Here is a 26,068-nt window from a genome sequence, read left to right on the forward strand (position 1 = left end):
TTAAAGTTCCCTGATCTCATAATGCAGATATTTAGAGCTGGAAATATCCCCCTCAGACTATTTTCATTGTTAGTTTTAGCATGCTGTGCTTTCATGATTAAGTATCTCACTTTTAAAAAGAATCCTAAAATTTGATCTTTTAAATTTACAGTTTAAGTCTTCTTAGCGAACATCAAGTAAAAAAAGGTTGGGTCCCCTTTTCCTTCTGTTGGTTTCTTTTGACAAATTTTGATGTGCTAGTTTTTGTTTTACCTTAATACATTTCATATTGTCGTATTTCACTATTATCTCTAAGAAACCAATTCTTTTTCTAATGAGAAACAGAATGGGAGCAGATTCAGATTGGATGGGAAGTGGGGAGGATCTTGAAGGATTAGATGGAGGAAAATCATAATCAGTATATGCTATATGATAAAAGAGTCTATTTTCAATAGAAGAGAAAAGGAGAGGGTGAGCCCCAAGTCAAGGGACCATCTACTTGAGGAGGACACTGAAAGACAGAGACAGAAAAAATGATCATGCAAAGATCTAGGCTGAGCCATAAACTTAGTGTCTGTGGTGGTTTGAAGGAAAATGGCCCCCAAAGGGAGTGGCACTATTAGGAGGTGTGACCTTGTTGGAGGAAGTGTGCCACTGTGGGGTCAGGCTTTGAGGTCTCTTTTGCTCAAGTTTCCCTCAGTGTGACAGGCAGTCAACTTCCTGTTGACTGCAAGATGTAGCATTTTCAGCTCCAGCACCACATCTACCTGCTTGCTGCCATGCTCCCCTTCATGATCATAATGTGTAATTCATTTCCCAGCCACCCAGACTCAAATAATCACACAAAAACTATATTAATTACAACACTGCTTGGCCAATGGCTCAGGCATGTTTCTATCTAGCTCTTACATCTTAAATTAACCCATTTCTATTAATCTGTGTATTGCCACAGGCTTTAACTTACTGGTAAGGTTCTGGTGTCTTTCTCCTTCAGTAGCTACATGGCATCTCCCTGACTCCGCCTACTCTCTGTCTATATCTCTGTTCGGATTTCCTGCCTGGCTTTATTCTGCTAAGCCATTGACCAAAGTAGCTTCTTTATTAACCAATGGTAATAAAATATATTCACAGCATACAGAGGGGAATCTCTCATCAATAATGGACTGAACCTCTGAAACTGCAAATGAGCCATCCTCAATTAAATCTTTTCAAGAGTGGCTGTGGTTTTGGTCATGGTATCTCTTCACAGCAATAAAAGCCTAAGACAGCACCTTCTTCAGTTAAGTATTCCTGCAAAATTGTGATGAGTACCTGGATCAGAGTAAGAGAAAGAAAAGATAAAACAATTATCAGCATCACAAGAAACATTTGTACACAGTTTTATACACAGGTCTCCCATTGGCTCAGCAACACCAGGGAAATAAGTCCCAGAAAAGAGTTGTGTTACATTAGCAGCCTTTGTTTTCTTCTTTTTTAAAAACAAACTTACTTCTGTATTGTATGTCTGTGTGTATGTTTATACAAGTGCTGTGTGCACCTGCATGAGATTATGTGCACCATGTGTATGCATGAGCCTGTGAAAGTCAGAATATAGTTTTAAGAGGTCATGAGCCACCATGTGGGTGCTGGGAAGTAAACCCCCAGGACATCTACAAGAGCATCAAGGGCTCTTATTCGCTGAGCCATCCCTGAAGCTCCCATAGTCCTTATTTTCTTGACTGACTATCCCAGTTCTCCTAATGCAAAGCAGTGAGAAGTATTAACCTTGCAAAGATTTTGCCTTAAGAGGCCTGGCTCTAGAGGGGTTCCCAGGTGTCCCCGGGCATGTCCCCAGCTAAGACCCTGGGCAGTGGAGAAGAGGGTGCCTGAACTAGCCTTGTCCCATAGTCAGACTGACGACTATCTTGAATATCACCATAGGACCTTCATCCAGTGACAGATGGAGATAGAGACAAAGACCCACATCAGAGCACTTGACTGGGCTCCCAAGGTCCAGCTGAAGAGCAGAAGGAGGGAGAATATGAGCAAGGAAGTCTGGACGGCGAGGGGTTGGTCCACCCACTGAGACAATGTGCCTGAACTAATGGGAGCTCACCAAATTCAGCTGGACTGGGTCTGAACGAGCATGGGATCAAACTTGACTCTCTGAATGCTACTGACAATTGGGACAGACTGAGAAGCCAATGATAATGGCACTGGGATTTGTCTCTACTGCATGTACTGGCTTTTTGGGAGTCTAGTCTATTTTGATGCATAACTTCCTAAGCCTGGATGAAGTGGGAAGGGTCTTGGACTTCCTACAGGGCAGAGCACCCTGCCCTCTCTTAGGACTAGAGGGGGAGGGAGGAGGGTAAGTGGGAGAGCAGGAAAGAAATGGGAGGAGGGGAGGAAGTGGAAATTTTGAATTGCATTATTTATAAAGCAATATAAAAAAGATTTTGCCTTGGTGGGCCCATAAATAACTAAGCACCATTTAAATACCTAGAACATTCTAACCAACATATTTACACTGCTGTCCTGAGTGTCTAAAGCAGTTATACTGACTCCTTTGTTTGGGTGATAGTCTGAGATTTAATTTAGAAACATCTAACAAGGAGTTAGAAATTGTTGGTCAATCTACTGAAAACTTATGGTCACTTAACCCTCTAAGGTGTTAACAAAACATGAACAATGAGGGGAATGACTTTCTCCACTAAGAATTTTATGTGTAGAAGAACACTTCAGTCTACGTGTAGTTCAAAGCCCTGGTCTCAACTAATAAGCTGAGGTGCAATTCGCAGTGGAAATGAATTAGTGAAAGTGGGATCCTGTGGACAGATAGGGGGAGGCTCCACAATCCTCTTCCCCAGAGTCACAAATAAAAGACCAGAAGAGAAAACTCTTTCCTAAAACAGCCTCAGGAAACAACACAGAACACCCCAGCACTCATCTCCAGACTCCCTGATACTTTCTGGTGACTCTAATCAAATTCAAGGCACAAGTCTTGAAGGTTCTTACCATCTCCAAAGAGTGTAAGCTGCAGGAAGCAGTAGAACCAAAAAGGCAAAAAAGGCAAAGTGCACATCCTTGGTTCCTGGAGAAAGAGGTAGATAAAGATGTTATGATGTAATCCTGTCAACTTGATGCAATCCTCTGTGCACATCTGTAAAGGATTCTCTAGATTAGGTTAACTGAGGTAGGAGGATTCACTTTAATTGTGGATGGTACTGTTCAAAGGTTCTTGGCTGACCACACATGCGCTGATGACCACCTGCCTCAAGAACCTGCTGTCATCACTCACCCGCCTAAGTAGACTGGACCTTTCGATGGTAAGCCAAAAATAAACTGTCTTCATTGAGTTGCCTTTGTAGGAGTATCTGAAGGCAGCAACAGGAATAGTAATCAATGCAAACACTAAGAGAAAACCTACTGACAAGGATCAAAGACACCACAGGACTGACGCTAAAAATCTGTATAGCCCATGCCATTTCTTATCAGAGGTCAACTTCCCAGTCTCTGCCATGTACTAGCATCACCATCCTTATCACAGACATCTTCGAACGCCAAAACATTTAGCACAGCTGAAGTATGGTATAATAATGATGTGCATGGTGGTACACTCCTGTCAGTCCAGCCCAGAGGGGATGGAGCCTAGGGGTTTGTGAGTTCAGAACAGTTGGGTTACAAACATTGTCATGGATAAAGGAAGGAAGGAAGGAAGGAAGGAAGGAAGGAAGGAAGGAAGGAAGGAAGGAAGGAAGGAAGGAAGGAAGGAAGGAAGGAAGATACCTGCTTTCTCTGGGCTTCATATTCCAGCCTACAACTTCAGAAGAAGACTTCAGTTTTACCTGAGGCCAGACCAGATCTAGGGACCCAAGTACCCCATCCCCTGAGCTCCATACTCTGGCCTACAGTCCCTACAACTTTACCAGAAAACAGGTTGGTCCAAGAGACCCCAGGTAAGATACCACCCACTATCCCCTAACACTCCTTAAAGTCTGCCTAACAAACCCAGACCACACACGCTCCTTGAACTCCATACTGCAGTCTACAAACTCAGAAGAAGACTTCAGCTTTACCTGGGGCCAAGTCAGATATAAGAACCCAAAGCCACCCAAAACCCTGTGGAGGCACCCTACTGGACCTGAAGATTTACTAGTCACCAGAGCCTCTGACTACTTAGGCCAGAAGATCAGAGAGGAAACAGAAACCAAAGAACAAAATGCCCATCCAACAAAGACAGATGTAGAAATCAACACCTAGATCTACAATCATCCCAAACCCAGATGTCAAAACACCAGTGTAAAAACACAATCAATAACAGAAAGGACAACATGGCACCACTGGAACCAAGCTATCCTGCAACAGCAAGACCTGAACAATCCAAAATAGCTGAAGCACAAAAAGAAATGACCTTAAAAATAACTTTACAAAAATGATAGAGGTCCTTAACGTGGAAATGGGGGAGGGGGGAGAATCTCTTAAAGAAATTAAGGGAAAGACTGTCTTAGTTAGGGTTTCTTTTACTGTGAAGAGACACCATGACCAGCAACTCTTAATAACTATCTCTTAATACGTGCTGCTCCAAATCAGTCTCTTTATTGTCCCGCCATTCCACAAAGTTTCCAGTTTACACACAAACACACACACACACACACACACACACACACACACACACAAAATTCTCTGGAAACAGCAAGGTTAGAAGGCTTGAATTTCTAAGGATCATAAAACAGAAAAGGTCTGCATGAACCAGTTACTGTCAGTTTACTTTATGGCTCAAGGGAGGCATGGCTGACTGGTAAGATACCCTAGCAACTCTAAAAGGTCAGTTAAGGAACTTTAAATTCTGATAAGGGAAAAGGGGACTTTGTGTACTATACTACATTCCTAAGTGTGGCTAATTAAGCTATAAGTGTAACACTGATAAATGTGAAAAGGGGGAATGCAGCAGCACTGTCTCTCTCCAGGCACTCTCTCAGCTGTCCCTGCCAGTCTCTGAGAACAGCTTCAGGGTAGCCATGTCAACCTGCGTGAATTGCAGAAGAAAAAAAAACGTACAACATTTGTCTCACATTAGCATTTTCACCAAACGTTAGCTGACTAAAGGGGACCTCTCAGCTTTAAGAACTGCATTGTTTATCCTAAGTGGTTAGAACAAAAGGTAATCGAAGCCTGCCCTTTTGTCTGCAAGGTCCTTGGCCAGCAAAAGGCCCTGCTCCTGTATCAGGAGGTCCATTCAGAGGGGTAAGTGTGTGCCTGCCCGGGCAGCTGAACATTCCAGGAATGGAGTACAGACACCCTCCAATCCCCTAAACTTTCTGGCCACTCAGCGGAGCTTCTCCCCGGCTACTGGCTTTCTCTATGTATTTCATCCCAGCTTGCCTCCAAGTACCCCTTTCCATCTGCCTGGTCCTAGGATCCCCCAACTCAGCCTGCTTTGGGGCTGAGGGCCTGGGGACACAGTGGTGAGTGCTACTGCTGCAGGGGTTTCTTTGTTCCCCTGAACCTGCACCTACCAAGCCTGCCCTACTGTCTGTGAGGTCCTTGGCCAGCAAGAGGTCCTGCTCCTGTACCAGGAGATCCATCTGGAGGGGTAAGTGTGTACTCGGCCAGCCTGTCGGCCACCCCAGGAATGGAGTACAGGCCCCCTCCAATTCCCTAAACATTCCTGACCATTCAGCCAGTTGTCTCCCCAGATACTGGTTTTCTCTAGTTACTCCATCCCATCTTTCCCCCAAGCACTCCTTTCCAGCTATGGGGTCATTAGATCCACCTCCACAGTCTACGTCAGGGTGGAGGGGATCTGAGAGCCAGCTCCAGTGCTGAGGGATTCTAAGAGAAGTCAGACCAAGAAAAACCCTCAAGTACACAGTCAGCCACAGCAAAGATTGGACCAAGATGCTAGGACTCGCCCGACTGCATTTGAAGGAAGAGATGGGCAGGCACCAATGCAAGAATTCCTCCAAAAACCTGAAAAGCAACATGATATCACCAGAATCCAGTGGACATGCAACAGGAAGACTTGAACACCCTAATGAAGAAGAAGAAGAAGAAGAAGAAGAAGAAGAAGAAGAAGAAGAAGAAGAAGAAGAAGAAGAAAAAGAAGAAGAAGAAGAAGAAGAAGAAGAAGAAGAAGAAGAAGAAGAAGAAATCGACTTTAAACATAACATTATAAAAGTGATAGAGTCCCTTAAACAGGATGTGAAAAACTCCCTTAAAGAAATGGATGAGAATACTAACAAAAGTCTGAAGAAATTAATAAATCCCTTAAAGATACCCAAGAAAACCAACAAAAGCAATCAAACAGGTAATGGTAATAGTTTGAGTCTTGAAAATTGAAATGGAGGCAGTAAAGAAAACATAAACCAAGGGATAACCGGATAGGGAAAATCTGGGTAAATGAACAGGAACTACAGAGACAAGTAAAACCAACAGAATACGAGAGATAGAAGAAAGAATCTCAAATGCTGAAGATACTACAGAGGAAATAAACTTATTGATCAAAGAAAATAGCAAATTCAACAAATTCTTAACACAAAACATCCAGGAAATCTGGGACACCATGAAAAGACCAAACCTAAGAATAATAGGGGTAGAAGAAGGAGAATAATTACAACTCAAAGGCCCAGAAAAAAATATATATTCAACAAAATTATAGAAGAAAACTTTCCCAACCTAAAGAAGGATATTCCTATGAAGGTACAAGAAGCATACAGAACACCAAATAGACTGGATCAAAAAAAATCCCCTTACTATATAATAATCAAAACATACAGAATAAAGAAAGAATATTAAGAGCTGCAAAGGAAAATGGTCAAGTAACATATAAAGGTAAACCTATCAGAATTACACCTGACTTCTCTATGGAAACCAAGAAAGCCAGAAGGTCTTAGATAGATGTTCTGCAGACACTAAGAGACCATGGATACAAGCCCAGACTACTATACCCAACCAAGATTTCTTTCACCATAGATGGAGAAAACAAGATATTCCAGGACAAAAACAAATTTAAATAATACGTAGCCACAAACCCAGCCTTACAGAAAGTACTAGAAGGAAAACCACAACCCAAGGAAGCCAACAACACCCATAATAACACAGACATCTAACAACCCTCTACCAGCACAACTCAAAGAAGGGAAACACACAAATTCTACCACCAAAAAAATAATAATAATAACTGGAGTTAACAACCACTGGTCATTAATATCACTTAATATCAACGGACTCAATTCACCTATAAAAAAGCACAGGTTAAGAGAATGGATATGAAAACAGGTTCCAACAATCTGTTGTTTACAAGAAACACACCTCAACCACAAAGACAGACATTACCTCAGAGTAAAGGTTTTTTAATCAAACAGACCTAAGAAACAAGCGGGTATGGCTATACTAATATCTAACAAAATTGACTTCAAACTAAAATCAATCAGAAGAGATGGAGAAGGACACTTTATACTCATAACAGGAACAATTCATCAGGATGAAGTCTCAATCCTGAATATCTATGTCCCTAATATAAAAGCACCCACATATGTAAAAGAAACATTACTAGAACTCAAAGCACACCTCAAACCCCACACACTAATATTAGATTTCAACACTCCTCTCTCACCAATAGACAGGTCAACCAGACAGAGAAATAAGAGAACTAATAGATGTAATGAACCAAATGGACTTAACAGACATATATAGAACATTCCACCCAAATAGGAAAGAATATACCTACTTCTCAGCATCTCATGGAACCTTCTCGAAAATTGATCACATACTCGGTAACAAAGCAAACATCCACAGATACAAAAAAGAATTAGTAACCACCTGTGTCTTATCAGATCACCATGGAATAAAGTTAGAATTTAACAACAATTCTACCCCCAGAAAGCTTACAAACTCATGGAAACTGAACAGTCAACTATTGAACAATCCCAAGTCAAGGAATAAATAAAAAAAAGAAATTAAAGTCTTCTTTGAACTCAATGAAAATAAAGACACAACATACCCAAACCTATGGGATACTATGAAGGCACTGCTAAGAGTTAAGTTCATAGCACTAAGTGCCCACATTTAAAAGAAAAAGGAGGGGTCACATTAGAGACTTAACAGTACAGCTGAAAGCTCTAGAAAAAAAAGAAGCAGACTCACCCAGGAGGAGTAGAAGACTGGAAATAATCAAACTGAAGGCCGAAATCAACAAAATAGAAACACAGAAAACAATCCAAAGAATCAATGAAATAAAGAGCTGGTTCTTTGAGAAAATCAACAAGATTGACAAACCCCTATCCAAACTAGTCAAAAGGCATAGAGAGAACACACAAATTAACAAGATCAGAAATGGAAAGGGGGACATAACAACAGACACTGAGGAAATTCAGAGAATCATTAGGTCTTACTACAAAAGCTTATATGTCACAGAGTTGAAAAATGTAAAAGAAATGGACTTTTTAAAGATAAGTACCATATACCAAAATTAAATCAAGACCAGGTGAACAATTTAAATAGACCTATAAGTCATGAGGAAATAGAAGCTGTCATAAAAAGCCTCCCAACCAAAAAAGCCTAGGACCAGATGGTTTTAATGCAGAATTCTACCAGAACTTCAAGAATATCTAATACCTATACTCCTTAATGTGTTTCACATAATAAAAACAGAAGAGTAATTGCCAAACTCTTTTTATGAATCTACAGATAAAGGTCTTGGAGAGATTAGGGATACAATGATCATACCTAAATATGATAAAAGCAATATACAGCAAGCCAATAGATAACATCAAATTAAATGGAGAGAAACTCAAAGCCATTCCACTAAAATCAGAAACAAGACAAGGCTGTCCACTCTCTCCATATCTCTTCAACATAGTGCTTGAAGTTCTAGCAATAGCAATAAGACAACATAAGGAGATCAAGGGGATTTGAATTGGAAAGGAAGAAGTCAAACTTTCATTATTTGCAGATGATATGATAGTGTACTCAGTGACCCCAAAAAATTCTACCAAAGAACTCCAACAGCTGATAAATACCTTCAGTGATGTGGTAGGATACAAGATCAACTCAAAAAAAATCAGTAGCCCATCTATACACAAAGGATAGAGAAGCAGAGAAGGAAATCAGAGAAACTTCACCTTTCAGAATAGCCACAAATATCATAAAGTATCTTCGGGGTTACACTAACCAAGGAAGTGAAAGATCTATTTGATTAAAAACTTTCTTCTTTTGAAGAAAGAAATTGAAGAGAATACCAGAAAATGGAAGGATCTCCCATGCTCTTGGATTGGCAGGATTAACATAGTAAAAATGACAATTCTACCAAAGGCAATCTATAGATTCAATGCAATCCCCATCAAAATTCCAACAAAATTCTTCACAGACCTTGAGAGAAAAATAATCAACTTTATATGGAAAAACAAAAAACCCAGGATAGCCAAAACAATCCTATACAATAAAGGAACTTCCAGAGGCATTACCATCCCTGACTTCAAAGTCCATTACAGAAATACAATAATGAAAACAGCTTGGTATTGGCATAAGAACAGAGAAGTAGACCAATGGAATCTAACAGAAGACCCGGATATTAACCCATAAACCTATGACTATCTGATTTTCGACAAAGGAGCCAAAATTATACAATAGAAGAAAGAAAGCATCTTCAACAAATGGTGCTGGCATAACTGGATGTCAACCTGTAGAATAATGAAAATAGATCCATATCTATCATTATGCACAAAAATCAAGTCTAAATGGATTAAAGACCTCAATATAAATCTGACCTGATAGAAGAGAAAATGGGAAGTAGGTTGCAACACATGGGCACAGGAGACCACTTCCTACATATAACCCCAGTAGCACACACAATATGAGCAACAATGAATAAATGGGACCTCCTGAAACTTAGAAGCTTCTGTAAAGCAAAGGACACTGTCATTAAGACCAAAAGGCAGCCTACTGAATGGGAGAAGATCTTCACCAACCCCATATCAGACAAAGGTCTGGTCTCTAAAATATATAAAGAACTCAAGAAACTAGACATTAAAATTCTAAATAACCCAATTTAAAAAATGGGGTACTGAACTGAACAGAGAATTCTCAACAGAAGAAGTTCAAATGGCCAAAAGACACTTAAGGTCATGCTCAACCTCCTTAGTGATCAGGGAAATGCAAATCAAAACAACTCTGAGATACCATCTTACACCTGTCAGAATGGCTAAAATCAAAAACACCAATGATAGCCTTTGCTGGAGAGGATGTGGAGTAAGGGGAACACTCATCCATTGCTGGTAGGAATGCAAACTTGTTCAACCACTTTGGAAATCAGTGTGGCAGTTTCTCAGGAAATTGGGAGTCAATCTACCTCAGGATGCAGCAATACCACTCTTGGGACTATACCAAGAGATGCCCAATCATACTACAAAAGCATTTATTCAACTATGTTCATAGCAGCATTATTTGTAATAGCCAGAATCTGAAAACAACCTAGATGCCCCTCAATGGAAGAATAGATATTTTTTAAAAATGTGGAACATATATACATTAGAGTACTACTCAGCTGTAAAAAAAACAATGACATCTTGAATTTTGCATGCAAATTGATGGAAATAGAAAACACTATCCTGAATGAGGTAACCCAGACCCAAAAAGATGAATATAGTATGTACCTATTCATTAGTGGACTCTAGCCATAAACAAAGGACATTGAGCCTATAGTTCACAAGCCTAGAGATACCAAATAATAAGGTTAACCCAAAGAAAAACATATATAGATCCTCCTGGAAATTGGAAGCAGACAAGATCGTTGGGCAAAAGTTAGGAGCATGGGGGTGGGGTTGGGGAAAGGGGAGAGTGGGAGAGAGAAGGGAGAAGGGAAGGTTTGGGGAGAGCTTGGGGGAGTGGGAGGGTTGAGATGGAAGAAGGGCAGATGTTGGAGCAGGGAAGGAGATATCTTCATTAAGGGAACCATTTTAGGGTTATCAAGAGACTTGGCTCTAGAGGGGATCCCAGGTGTCCACGGGGATTTCCCCAGCTAGGTCCTTTGGCAGTAGAGGAGAGGATGCCTGAACTGGCCTTGTCCCATAGTCACACTGATGAATATCTCAAATATCAAGATAGAACCTTCGTCTGGCAATGGATGGAGATAGAGACAGAGACCCACATCAGACCACTGGACTGAGCTCCCAAGGTCCAGTTGAAGAGCAGAAGGAGGGAGAATATGAGCAAAGAAGTCAGGACCGAGAGGCATTCGTCCACCCACCCAGACAATGTGCCTGATCTAATGGGAGCTCACCAAATCCAGCTGGACTGGGACTGAACGAGCATGTGATCAAACCGGACTCTCTGAATGTGACTGACAATGGGGGCTGACCGAGAAGCCATTGATAAAGGCATTGGAACTTGTTTCTACTGCATGAACTGGCTTTTTGAAAACCTAGTCTACTGGGACTACCAGGCCTGGATGGAGGTGGGAGGGCCTTGGACTTGCCACAGAGCAGGGTAACTTGCCCTCTCTTAAAACTGGTGGGGGAGGGAGGAGGGCAAGTGGGGGAGTGGGAGGGGAATGGGAGAAGGGGAAGAAGTGGAAATTTTTGAATGGAAAAATAAAAATAAAAAAATATTTAAAATTAAAAAAAGAACAAAAGGTAATCATAGTTATGTGGTTAAAAAAATACAGGACCTGACATCTTCAAGCCACCCAGGGCCAATGGTGATGTTTGTTTCCATGGCGCTTGTGTGAAAAGGATTACTTTTCTCTGGAGCTGGTCAACTGATCAATAACCTTTTCTTGATATCTTTTGGGGTTAAGACACAAACAGTTGATTTCATACACTAAGATCTTGTATCAATAAACTGAGGTGAAAGTAAGTATGGAGTATTAATAGCCTTAGGGTTAATAATCTAGGATTTAGGTTATTAGGGTTAGAGTGGGGTTAACTGGGGTTGCATATTTCCCATGTCCATATCCCATACTACCCTGTATAAATCCAGGGCGCAGATAAATCTTAACTGGGAGGGCTATGACTCAACAAACTGAGACATAACATAGTTTTTGTCCTGGGCATATCTGTGCAGGTTCCAAACAAGCTATATTTGAAGGACTCTTTTGCTAGCCAAATGTCCTGCCATTAAAGATAATTGTGGGTTTGCATCAGACTTATAAGTTTGCATCAGGGAATGAAACAGAGATTTGACTATGGGAACAAAGGTTTTTGACTGTGTGACCAGGGTCCCAGAGTGTGGGAAAAAGTCACCATATATCCCAGCACATAGGAGAAATTACGCCCAATAATTGACTAATACACTGCTGAAGGTTTTGGGACAAGCCCCACTATATGTCTTCACAAGGGATTTACAGCAAGAGAAGCCACCATTCAAAGGACAGTATTGCGAACACCTTGCATCTGAGCTTGTCTCCATCAGAATGTGTATTTCCGTGTGTTGTCGTCTAAATTGACAATTGAAATCTCACTATATAATCTTGTGGACTGTAACCCTTAGTGCCTTAGAGACTCCAAGGAATCTATGGGGGTGACCCTAGCTAGCTAAGACTCCTAGCAATGGGGAATAGAAAGCCTGAACTGGCCATCTCCTGTAACCAAGCAAAACTCTCAGTGGAGGGATTGGGACCCCAACCCAGTCACACAACATTTGACCTACAATTTGTCCTGCCTATAAAATATACTGGGGTAAAAGTAGTGCAGAAATTATGGGAATGGCCAACCAATGACTGGTCCAGTTTGAGACCCATACTACAAAAGCGCTCGCCCTGACCCTGCCTGGGGCGGGTCAGGATCCAGAGGCTAGATAGCCCAGAGACCTAGGATCAAACCAAACATGACTGGAAAAAATGTCAAGGAAATGATTCCTAATGATATTCTGTTGTCTTATAGATTGTTGCCTTGCTCAACTGTCATCAGAGAGACTTCACCCAGCAACAGACCAAAACAGATGGAGAGACCCACTGCCAAACCTTAGGCAGACCTTGGGAAACCCTATGCAAGAAGGGAAGGAAGGATTACGAAAGGCAGAGGGGTCAAGGACACCACAAGAAAACTACAGAATCAATTAACCTGGGCTCATTGGGATTCACAAAGACTGACCTGCCAACCAGGTCATGGGATTGACCTAAGTCTAATGCATTTATGTGAGACAGTTGTGTAGTTTGGTCTTCTTATGGATCTCCTAATACTGGAAGCAGGAGCTGGCTCTGATTGTTACCTGCTTTTGAGACCCTTTTCTCCTGCTGAGCTGTCTGGTATAGCCTTAATAAAAGAGAAGGTGCCTAATCTTGCTGAAACTTGGCATACCATGGCCGGCTGATATACATGGAGGCTGATATACATGCCCTTTTCTGAAGAGGAAGGAGGAGTAAATGAAGGAGGTTATGTGAGGCACTTGGAGGAGAATAGGGAGGGGGGATAACTGTGATCAGGCTGGAAAAAAATAATTAATTAATAAAAATATATTTTAAAAAATATGGAGGATGGATATGTAGTTCCATTGGTAGAGTGTTTGCCTGACATGCACAAAACCTTGGGTTTAAGTCTCAGCACTGGCATAAAGCCAGGTATGGTGACATGCACATGCCTATGATTCCAGCCTTCTGGAGGTGAAAGTTGGAGGATCAGCAGTTCAAGATCATCCTAGACAACATAACACATTCAAGGCCTGTGAGATGGCTCAGTAGGCTAAGGTGACTGAATTGGGTCCCTCCTATCCACAAAAGGAGGGAAGTGACTCTACAAAGTTGTCCTCTGACATCCACACATGTACCATGATGCATGTCCCCACACATATACATATACAAACATAAATAAACGCAAAAGGAAAAAAGAAGTGGAAAAAGGTAGAAAAGAGAGGAAGATATATATGAGATATAAAACATGGTCTAAGTAATATCAAAGACAATCTGTCACACAGATTCATGAGTTCTAGACTACATCATATAATATCATGTACACCCGGACAAAAATTGAACACATAGAACCTATTTGATTTACACCCACACATGCTTCTAGTCCTTACTCTAAGAACAATCCATCTCCTTGAAGAAACATCCACAGCTCACCTGGCAGACACACCTATCACATCCTCCTGGGACCCTATTCATCCCTTACCTTTGGGATCTTTGGTGGAGATGTGTTTCATTAACAGGGTCAACCCCACCAAAGACCAGAGCCACAATCAGGGAAGCCCAGGATATGAGCTCAAAACTTCCCCTTCCAAGAAAATCATATCTGCAGTACTGTGTTAGCCTAAGAGTTTGGTGTATCTGTAGGAAACCTTAGCCATCATCGGGGTCAGCTTCTGTCACTCCCTCATCTTGACACTCAACAAACAGGAAAGAACTACAGATTGAATTTAAACATCCAACAGTCTCTGATGGGAACCCATACCCTGACTAGAAAGGGTGCTGGCAGGGCTGGTCCCTGGACTGTTATCCTCAGAAGATGATGCTGGCCCTGGTCTCCAAAGATCTGGAAAGCTTTCTACCCACCACCGTGGGAACAATCCAAACTCTAATGCAGTCCTGAGCCCTGATGATGCTATCTCCTCTTCTATTTCTGGACTACTATCCCAGGTACAGGATATAAATCTGGACTGCTGACTCCAGGGTCTGGGTTGAACTAGACCCCAACTCCCCCTCCTTCCCTAGGAAAGATCCCAGACTTCTCAGAATCCCAAGTTTCTAGTCTCATGTCCTTGGTGGGAAGGACATGGGAGGCAACTTACCTTCCTCAGACAGTGTGACATTGAGCCTCTTGGGGACAAGCAAGGATCTGTGCAACACCACACACTGGTAGGTAGTCCCACGGTCTTCCAGAGATGGCTTCAGAGTCAAGTAGCTGGAAACATTGAATGTGCCATCATCATTCTTCAGCGTGGGACCGGTGACATGGCCCTCAGTAATTTCTTGGAACTGGGAATCCTTCAGGGTATACTTCCCCCACTTTATGCTAAAGGCTTCTGGGTAGAATCCATCTAGCTCACATATAATATGTTCCTCTTCATCATTTCTCACTGTAGATGGTTTCACAAATAATCTAATGGTTGGGTAAGCTGCCAGGGAAGAGAATCACACAGTTTGGCCCACGTCAACCATCTCTTTCTCTCCTCACACCACACTTGACTGGCTTCTGCCTCAGCTACACAGGCTGGCAAGAGAAAATATATCATGTTTACTTACCCAGGATGAACACCCAGTTTGGCAGGTACAGGCCTTGCAGTACTAAGGAGGTCACAGAAGAAGGGATACAAGTAAAAAGACAGCAGTGTTATGCGGCCAGTTAAAGGTCAGACTGTACCCACCTCCAAGTTAAAAAGCAGAAAGAAAGTAAAAAGAGGGCTGGCGATATAGCTGAGACATAGAAAGCTTGCCTTGGCATGTTCAAATCCCCCATTTGATTCCCCACACCAAAGAAAAGAGACAAATAGGGCTGTAATCATTTCCAGTAATGGGCTGGAGACCTGCTAACTTACCACACTAGTCAGGGAGCTCTTTCCAGCATGGAACTCTGCTTAGTTAAATATTCTGGGCATGTCGGTAGCAGTGCCAGCAGGGTAACACAGTAATTTTGTCAAGCAGAGATTATGAAGCTATGGTCAGACACTTTTCAGATTTTGCAAAAGCTTGGAGCATAAGTATAGTGGATATCACTATTGCCTGAAAATGATATTCTAGGCAGATTCAGTCATTCTGGATCTGTTCAAAAGCAGCAGGAGCACATTCCAGGAAGTATCCTTAAGAAAAGGAAAATGTCCTTGATACTGATAACAAAACAAACAAATCAGGCCTGGTGTGGAGGCACAAGCTTACAATACTAGCACATAGGAGACAAAGACAGGAAGATCAGAATCCAAGGGCATCTGCAGCTCTATAACAAGTCTTGGGCAGTCTAGGCAACCTGAGACCACTTTCCAAAAGGCCAGATAAATAAATAATATAATGCCAAGTCATGAACTATGAAGAAAAAACTAGTAAGTTGGGGTTCTTAAAATGTCAACACTTCTATATAGAACTTGATAAAAAAGAAAAATTAAGACACAGGCTTTAAGAATATATTTGTGAAACACACATGCCACAAAAGACTTTCATCTAAAACTATATAGGGGACTCCACTACACAGTTGAGTGAAGAAACACCATTACCAAGGCAACACTTATAAGATAAAAGCATTTAATTGTAGACTTGCTTACAGTTTCAGACACTTAGTCCATTATCATCATGGTAGGGAGCATGGTGGTCCTGGAGCAGTAACTGAGAGCTACATCCTGATCCACAGGCAGAAAGAGAGAGAGACTGACTGGGCCTGGCATGGGCTTTTGAAAGCTCACAGCCCACTCCCACTGGCTTCTAGTCATATCATAAAGCAAAAGTGCATTTAGTTGTTGTGAATGCAAATGCAAAGATGTGTTGCATTTATTTATATTGCAGAATATTGTTTAAGTAAGTAAGATGTGTTGCATTTAGTTATATTGTGTAAGTATGTTTAAGTATGTAAAGATATGTTGCATTTGTTTAATTATGTAAAGATGCATTGCTGTTTTACCTTGGCTGCCTTAGGCACCTAATTAGTCTAATAAAAAGTTGAATGGCCAATAGCAAGGGAGGAGGTATACAGGGGAACTTCCAGGCTGAGAGAGTAAGTAGAAGGAGGACTTTATGTTTAAGTAAAGAAGAAAGAAAAGGGAATGCCAGGGAGATGTTGGGAGCCAGACAGACAGACAGACACCAAGAAAGCAGGAAAGTAGGACATACAGAATGAAAAAAAAGGTGCCAGGTGGTGGTGGCGCACGCCTTTAATCCCAGCACTCGGGAGGCAGAGGCAGGTGGATCTTTGTGCGTTCGAGGCCAGCCTGATCTACAAGAGCTAGTTCCAGGACAGGCTCCAAACTACAGAAAACTCCTGTCTGGAAAAAAAAAGATAAAAAACCCTGAAGCAAAATGTAGATAAATAGAAACAAACTACATTAAGTTAAAAGAGCTGGTGGGACAAGTATAAGCTAAGGCTTATTAATAATTAATAGTAAGTCTCCATGTTGTTATTTGGGAGTTGGTTGATGGCCCAAAGAAAATAACAAATGTATTCAGTCTGACTTCAAAAGTCCCCATAGTTTATCATCATCTCAACACTTTAAAAATCCAAAGTCTCTTTTGAGACTCAGGGCAATCTCTTAGCTATGACCTGAAAAATCAAACTAAAAAAAACAGATCATATATTTCAATATAGGATGGCACTGAATATATGTTACCATTCCAAGAGGAAGGAAAGGAGCATAGTGAGGAAATACTGGACCAAAACAAAACTAAAAACTAGCAGGGCAAACTGTAGCATAAGAGTCAACAGAACCATTGTATCTGGTGTGAATTCCAGAGTGATGTCAGCTGGGCTTTGATGGAACCTTCTGTAAATAGTTAGTGATTGCTGTCTGAGGTTTGTGTAGTTGCTTTTCCTGAAGGATTCACAGACTTTGCATAACTTGGTCTCCATATATACCTGGCAAGAATGCTCGGGTAATGGTTCTTCAGACAACTACAGATAAGAGGTTTTGGAATGCAGAAACTGATTTCCTCCTAGGCAGGTTCTGTTTCTGTTTATATTTATTTATTTTTATTTCATGTACATTGATGTTTTGCCATGGATGTTGAGTCCCCTGGTCTGGAATTGGAATAACAGACAATTGTGAGCTGCCATGTTGGGACTAGGAATTAAATCTGGGTCCCCTGGAAGAGCAGTCGGTGCTCTTAACTATTGAGCAATCTCTCCATCACCCCTTCCCCATTTTTGGTTAATGTTTTTTAGAGATGGAGATGCCAGCAGTTCAATATTGTTGTTATGTTTTATAAGATTAGATTTATATACTTATGTACTTATCTATTTTAAAAGAGGAACCTGGCTGAAGAAGTACTTCAACCCTTTTTTCATTTTTGTTTCCTTTTCATTTCTATCTTTAAATTATCCATGTTTCATCCATTTCAACTTTCTGTTAACTAGACTCTCAAGTACCTCATTTCAAATGTCTCCGTCTACCGTATCTTTTCCACATTTACAATCCTTTGGTAACATTCTTATTTTTTTCCAAGTTAGGTGGATTTTCATTATCAGTGCATCTCTATCCTTTATGTGCTAATTTATATACAAGTCAGTTAATGTTGAGCCTCCATATTACTTAAGGATACTGTCTTACTTAGGGTTTTTAATGCTGTGAAGAGACACTATGACCATGACAACTCATATAAATGAAAACATTTCACTGGGATAGCTCACTAATAGTTTCAGAGCTTTGGTTCGTTCTCATCATGGTGGGGAGCATGGTGGCATGCAGGCAGATGTGGTGCTGGAGTAGTAGCTGAGAGTCCTACATCTTATAGGTAACAGGAAGTCGACTGAGACACTGAGAGATATCCTAAGCATAGGAAACCTCAAACAGCCTCCACAGTGACACACTTCCTCCAACAAGACCATACCCACTCCATAAAAGCCACACCTCCTAATAGTGCCAATACCTATGAGATTATGGGGGGTAATTACATTCAAACTACCACAGATACTCATTTTGGATGAGGATGTGATAGCTGGGGTTTCAAAGCTATCCATTATGACCACAGCAAACTCCAAATTTTTCGTCTCCATGTCTGATGTTAAAGCACTCTTCAGAACTCCAGCTCCTCCCAGCTTTGTTGACTACAACACACTTCTCTCTCTTGGGCTGGTTCCATACCTTCTCTACAGCTCTCCTTGACAGGTATCCCACAGCTCTGGCATCTCCAACATCTTGGGGTTTCCAAAACAATCTAGCTTTCAACTCCACAGCTTCATGCAATGGCCACTCTAGACTTCCATGCAGGGACACCCTTGACACACATCTGGCCTCAGCAGCTTTTCCTAGCTGAGGAGGTAGAGTTGATAATTCCTTTATTGTATCCTTGACTCTAAATCCAGAACCATATGGCTGAAGCTGTCATGGTCTGGTGTTTGATGGGGGCTGGAACCTGGCTGGATCCATGTAAGACACCACCAGATTCCCCTGGTCTGTTCAGGTGTAAGAGCGTGTGGTGGCTACCCTTATTTGTTTCCTTACTGGTATTGTTTATTTCTGCCCTGTCTGTCTCTATCTTTTCTGATGAATATGTTGTCATTGTGAATTGAGATCTGGAAAACTAAGCTAAGCAATTCTGTTTCTAATCAGTTCACTTGTTTGAAACATTTCCTTCACTGTGTCCAGGAGGCATATAAAGACAGAAAGGTGGAATACACAATCAACTCTTTGAAAAAAAATGCCTCCAGACCCTTTGTGAATCAGAATGGCCCTTTCAACATCAAATGGCCATCTGCAAGCACATATGTGTGCCAAAATGTCTAAGCAGCATGACTTATTGTCACCAGAAATCCTGTCTATCTTGATCTATTTCCCTACAAAGATGTTTGGTTAAATTTATTACAACAATGTCATCCATGACTCAGGACCTGTTTCCTTAAAGTATCACGGTTCTGGTAACTAAGCCTCGAAGAGGGGAAAAAAACAAAAACAAACATTCTATCCAGCCACCTAGAGGAGGAAGAACTACATCCACCCTATGTCTCTGGATGAAGGGTTACCCATCCTGGGCTTTCATTCTTCCCCTCCAGCATGCCCTAGACTCACTAAGTCAAAGGATTCAAGTGAGAAGCTCATCCCCATTTATGGTATATTCCCTTCTCTTCCAGTGACCTGTACAACTGGAAATCCCAGAACCCTCCTTCCCTGCTTCTGAGAAACCACAGGCACACAAGCACCCATCTCTCTCCTGGAGACTGTTTTTAATAGCTACCAGCCCACATGGAATGATTGTTAACAGTTACTGGCTACCCTTTTCACCTTAGAAGAAAGGGACCTCATAAATTTGGAAGCTAAAAAAGTCATCCTGGGTTCAGACGGGAAATCTCTGTTGATAATGCATATCACATTGAAAGCATGCTTCCATCCAACCAACCCCATTGGAATCCTAGTACCAACCAAGGTAAGGGGGCTCTAGTTACCTACTGCTAGTCTTTCCTGGTTAGGCACTGAACTGCAATATGGAAGCACACAAACCTGTCAAAGGCAAGAGAGGTCTTTCAGGAGACATCAGTATCCCACTGCATGCCCAGAGCACCTCCTAGAGGTTCATCATACCTCTGTGTCCATAGACCCAAAAGCACTGGAGAACAGGCAGGCATTCAACATTGTCTTTGTCGCTAAGGTGGCCCCAAATAAAAGAAAGAAGTCACAAGAGTTGGGCAGATTTGCAGGTATAGGTTCCAGTTGTTTGAGGTCACTCAAAAGGCTTTTAAAAACAGAGAACTAATTAAGGGTCAGAAGGATAAGAAACTTACCAAGGTCATAGTGGCAGCCTTAGAAGAAAACCTAAATAATGAAACAGTCTGGCACAAGAGACCAGAAGGGGACCAAGAGACAAGTAAGCTACTGTCAGAGAAAGACCTATGTGTTTACTGTAAGGAAAAAGGCCATTGGAAAGATGAGTGCACTATGGAAGAAAATGGTCCTGTAAGTACTAAAGTTAGAAAAGGGACAGGGTCCAGTCTCCTACACTATAAGCCTCCTAGAGTAACACTTAAAGTTAGGGAAAAAATGATGGACTTCTTAGTAGGCACTGGGACAACATATTCAGTTTTTGTGAACCCCCTAGGCCAACTGACAGACAAAGGATTGCAGTACTAGGTGGTGAGAGGAAAAATGGCTTACTATTCCTAAACACCACTCATTCCATCAACCTAGGAAAGGGGACAGTAACCAACTCATTCTTGGTCATGGCTGCTTGCTCCTCTTCCCTCTTTGGATGAGACCTTTTGCATAAACTGAAAGCTTCTATTACTTCCTCTGATGATGAGACACAGTTAACTTAAAGATACCCAGCAAAAGGTTTGTATCGTGTCCTCTGTCAGGACTAGCTGGAATTTCTGTCTGCAATCAAAAGATACAATTAGACTGTCTCTCAGGTTTACAACAGTGATTCCCAGGGTATGGGCAGAAACCAACCCCCTAGGAATGGCCTAATAGCAAATGCTTGTAATTGTTCAACTAACCAGTTCTGCTTCCCCCATACAGATTAAATGATACCCAATAACCCTGGAAGCTAAAAGGGGTGTTGGACACTTTGAGCAGGGCTCTTAATCATTCATCCTTGTAGGAACATGGAAGACAGTGTTGAGGGTGATTTGAACTGTGGGGGGCTAGCTCAAAAAGTTCCAGAAGGGAAAAATATTAGTATATGGCCTAGAGACAAGTCTTGTGATATTTTGGGAAATAATGTGGATTTTTTTTTGCCCTTGTTCTAAAAAATGTGCCTGAGTCTAAATTGAAGCATTTTTGGATTAACGGCTTTGGCAGAAGAGATTTCAAGACAGCCTAGTATTGACTGTCCCATGGTAATTGGTGGTCACTTTTATACAGATCTACCATGAAAATTGGCAAGTAGGGTAAGAAAAAATGCAAAAAGTACAGTTTGACTAGAAAAGGAGTACCAGGAAGCATAATGTAGAAGACAGAGGCTTCAGTGCTCAAGGAGATAAGAAGTTTAAAGAAAAGCCTGCTGCTAAACAGAATAAAGGGCGTGGTAACCTCAGGGCAAGATTGTACCTAGTTAAGCTTCCAGTTGTGGAAAGAAATTGAGGAAAATCTTAAGTAGTGAAGGAAACTTTAAATAACATAAAGGGGATGCAAATGTAATTTAGCAAGGGACAAAGTTCCAGCCCCAACAAGCTCCAGAACAGCTGCTTCAGCCTCAAGATTCATTGCTTTTGAGTTAAGGATAGAAGAAAGGGGTGGTAGAATCCACCTTTGTGGCTAAGGAAAGCCACTGTGGCCAGGCATGTGTCAGGGGTTTTCCTTCACGGAGACTCAAAGAAACCATTCCATAAAGATGAAGCCTGAATCTGAAGCAGTCTGGATACAATGGGGACTTTAGAGGCTGAACTGAATACAATTTGAAATTATGATATGGTAACAAGTCTATGGGGGCCAGGAAGTGGGGTGTGGTGTTTTAAATAAGAATTACCCCCACAGGCTCATATATTTCAATGCTCAGGGAGTGGCACTATGTATGAAAGGATTAAAGAATAGTAGGAGTCATGGCCTTGTTGGAGAAAGTGTGTCACTTCAAGGTTTCAAAAGCCCATGCCAAGTCTAGTATCTCTCTCTTTCTCTGTCTGTGGATCAGGATGCTGTCAGCTACTGGTCCAGGGCCATGCATACCACCATGTGCCCTGCCATAATGATAAGGGGCTAACCTTTGACACTACAAAGAAGCCGCTGTTAAATGTTTTCTTTTATCAAAGTTGCCTTGGTCATTGTGTCTCCTCACAGCAATAGAACACTGACTAAGACAATCCCCAACCCTATTTTTCACTTTTGGCAAGAATTACCACTTAGCTGATTATTCCCAGTCATAAACTGGCCAGGATTACTGTTTATATTTAGTATTGCCTTTGTACTATATATGGATAAGAACTAACCAGAGACAGCCAGCCCACTGACTGACAAAACTCACCGTGAAAGGGGACAGCCCAAATTAATATTAGAGGACTTATAAAGGACTAGAGCTTGTCTAATAACCTTTAAACAACATACTTCCCCTTATTCTGACACCTGCTGTTCTATCCTATGGTTTAACTCATTTTTACAACAGCAATATTACCCAGCCCCTGGGACTACTTAGTGGGCATGTACTAATTGTTTGACTAAATGCGTCTCTTCAGATCCTTTCCAGACTGAGAAACCCTTTTATGTGTTTTAGTACACAATCTGTTCCAGGTAAAAGTATATAATGGGGAAGATGGGAGAATACATTTTAATAGGAACCCTGGACTATGATGGAAAGAGAAAAAAAGTTGTATCCATCCTTATCACACTCCTAATGGGAGCAGGGACAGCTGGCTCAACAGCCACAGATCTATCAGCCTTTATCATGGGTATAGAAACTTGGATGAACTAAGCAGACAGGTTGTGTAGAACCTAGAGATGTTAAAATTTTCCATTTCTGAATCAGAGAAATAGATTCCCTTATGAAAACAGTCCTACAAAATCCAGGGGCTTAGATTAACTTCTCATGAGACAAGAGGGACTAGGTACAGTTTGGGGATAAACCTGTTGTTTCTACACTAATTGGTCAAGATTACTCAGAGAAAATTTTGCCATGGTTGAGAAAGGAAGAGAGAGAGAGAGAGAGAGAGAGAGAGAGAGAGAGAGAGAGAGAGAGAGAGATGCATCATCAGAGAATTGGTAACAGTCTCTGTTCTCTTGGTCCCCCAAGCTAAGCTCTGCTATCAGCACTGGTGAGGACTTTGGTTCTTCTTCTGATTGGATTAATGGTGGGCTCCCGCATCTTAAATTGTCTGGCCAATTATGAAAAACAAAAAAAAATTAATTCAGTCAAATTAATGGTCCTTAGAACCAACTTTATCTCTTCAGAGCAAGATGAGCCCATGATTTGATTCATTCAATAAGATCAATGATGAATGTAACAGGGCAAAAGTTCCTCCATCTTGTCTCAGCTTTGGTTTAATCTGAAACTGATCTCTTCCCGCCCCCCACTTTTACTACTCCCTGCTGTGAAAAGCCCTGTGGAAAAGTACCCAGCCCTATTCTAGAAACTTGGAGTAGAAATGCCCCAGTTAACTGCATGTTCTCGGCTTCTGTTAAATTGCTTGCTTGCTTCCCTGCAACTGTGAACAAGGATGTAATTTTCTGTGTTCTTTGCTTTAAAAACTCCCTGTAAAATGCATTTGAGGCTACTGTGTGAGAATTGTTTCTCTCTAGGCAGTTTCTGGTCAGCTTAATACAGACTCTCAATTTGAACTTTGGTCATGCTGAGTGGTCTTTTGGTCTCTCCCCCATAACAGTTGTCAAACTGTTTTAGTTTTCTTTAATTGGGGCAATAGTGGGGGTTTAAGCCAGATCCTAGCAAACACTTTACAACCAAGCTATGTACAGCCCCACATAAAAGTGTAGCCGCGGGTAACCTCAAATTCAAGATCCTCCTTCCTCATCCTCTTCAACATTTGCCTGTTGACATAAGTTGCCATGGACAGAAATTAAAACCATGACCCCTTTACTCTTTCACCTGTGTTCTAACCCTCCTCTGCTTGGCCATCCAAATGTCTACCATTAACCCCAGCACCATCAGAAACACAGGGCACTTCCATTGAGTACTCACCCACAACTTCTAGCATGGTCTTTCCCTCTGCTTTGTCAGGAGTGACTACCAGCATGCATCGGTATTCTCCTGCTTCCCACAGCTGGACCTCAGGCAGATGGAGTGAGGCATCTCCTGACTCCAGCCCCAACAGTGGCACCGTGGCTCCAGGTCGGAATGACTCTAGGTGATTTCCATAAAACTCAAATACCTTGACCTCAGATTTATTCAGCTCATTCTTCACAAACCAGATGATTCCTACAGTGTCAATGTCAAGTCGTGGGGAACCACGGATTTTGCAGGTTATGGTGACATTGTCATGTAGGAATACCATTTGTGTCATTTCTGCCATATCCACGTCCAGCCCACCTATGGCAAAAAGAAAATTCAGTTATAGGAGGCTCTTCGTACCCAGTCACTGGGATAGAATGAATAGCCCTTGGGGATTTGGGGGCGGGGATGGGACTCAGAATAGTTCTTACCTTCAGCCTCTTGTTACCTCAAATAGATCCTTCAGCCCTATTCTTTCTTTTTTAACCATTTTGACTATTAGGGGTCCATGTACATTTTAGAATCAACCAATTAATTTTTAATTGAAAAATTACATTTATTGGGTGTGTGCACGTGTACACCACAGTACCTATGTAAAAGTCAGAGAACATTTGTGGAAGTAAGTTCTCTCCTTAAATCATGTGGGCTCCAGGGAGCAAAGATAGGTCATCAGGTTTGGTGGCAAGCACCTTAAACTGAAAAACCATCTGACCAGTCCCAACCTACCAATTTCTACAAAGAAATCTGCTAGGGTTCTGATAGGAATCATACCAAACCCACAGATCAATTTGGGTATATTGTCATGTTAAGGATGCTGTATTTTTCTATCCATGAACATGCTTGGTGATATGCCATGTGCAGAATTCTTCATCCCCAAAAATTTATATGTTGGGGCTGAATCCCCAGCATTTAGAAATAAGGACTTTGTGAGATAATTGGGGCATGAGATTGAAACCCTCTAAATGGGATTAGATTCATTGACTAGAGCCACTATGGGAGCCAGCAGCGAGACCTCTCTGTGTCATGATGACAGAACAGGAAATTATCCTAGAGCTGAACCAGACAGACCCTTATCTTAGATTCCAAAACTACAGAACTAGGACATTTAGAAAGCTACCAAGAAATGAAAACTGCCCCTCCCTGCCTCTGCAAAAACTTTGGTAAAGATGCCTTGATAAGAAAAATCTAGCATTTTTCTCCAACTCTGGCCCTAGTTCCCACATCATAGATAGATGAGTAAGGCCCCCAAAGGGATGCAATCAAGGCAAACTGCATACTATAGATCTTAAATGCACATCTGCAGAATCCGTCCGCAAATCTACACTTTGCAGAGCTCTCATCACCCTGGCAGGCTATAACCGCAGTAAGTGGGACCCTAGAAGACCAGTAGGGATAGTCAGAGCTCCAGCAGCTCCTCCCCTTCCTTCCCATGCCATCCATATCCTACCTGCCATGGGCATGCACCACAGAAGCACCAACGCCAAGCTCGCCAAGTAGCCAGCCTGCCACTCTATCACACATGATGAGGCCATGATGCTGAATTGGATTGGTTGGAAGTCCCCTTCTCCTCATCAGCTGAGTCACCAGGCAGGAGTTTTAGGTGTACCTTAGTGAAGTGGCACCAGAAAAGAAACAAAGAAATGAAGAAAGGAAGGAAGGAAGGGAGGGAGGGAGGGAGGGAGGGAGGGAGGGAGGGAGGGAGGGAGGGAGGGAGGGAGGAAGGGAGGGATAGAAATTTTACTTCTCCTTTCTCTGAATTATGGCCAAGTTTCTTCCCTGTAGTCTTGCTGCCTCCTTACCTCCTTATGTGGCATATCTTACCCCTTGCTAATCAGACAGAACTAACAGCAATGAAGAGGCCCTCTTGTAAAGCTAGGAGACCACTCTTCTAGC

The 26,068-nt window shown here is 41.8% G+C and overlaps 1 protein-coding gene across 1 annotated transcript in view; it reads right to left on the reverse strand.

The window, feature by feature from the left end:
* Positions 1-833: 833 nt before the first annotated feature.
* LOC125417195 (natural cytotoxicity triggering receptor 3 ligand 1-like) overlaps positions 834-26,068 on the reverse strand; it is a 46,130-nt gene continuing 20,895 nt past the window's right edge. The window contains exons 3-7 of the mRNA XM_087908537.1: positions 25,623-25,781; positions 24,146-24,493; positions 14,683-15,009; positions 2,977-3,052; positions 834-1,290 (exon numbers count right to left, since the gene is read on the reverse strand). Of these exons, the coding sequence (XP_087764663.1) occupies positions 1,260-1,290; positions 2,977-3,052; positions 14,683-15,009; positions 24,146-24,493; positions 25,623-25,707 (867 nt within the window). The 5' untranslated portion in view covers positions 25,708-25,781 and the 3' untranslated portion in view covers positions 834-1,259. The remainder of the gene's footprint in view (positions 1,291-2,976; positions 3,053-14,682; positions 15,010-24,145; positions 24,494-25,622; positions 25,782-26,068) is intronic.

This window comes from Myodes glareolus, chromosome 7, assembly GCF_982192425.1.
Source record: "Myodes glareolus chromosome 7, mMyoGla1.1, whole genome shotgun sequence".
NCBI lineage: Eukaryota > Metazoa > Chordata > Mammalia > Rodentia > Cricetidae > Myodes > Myodes glareolus.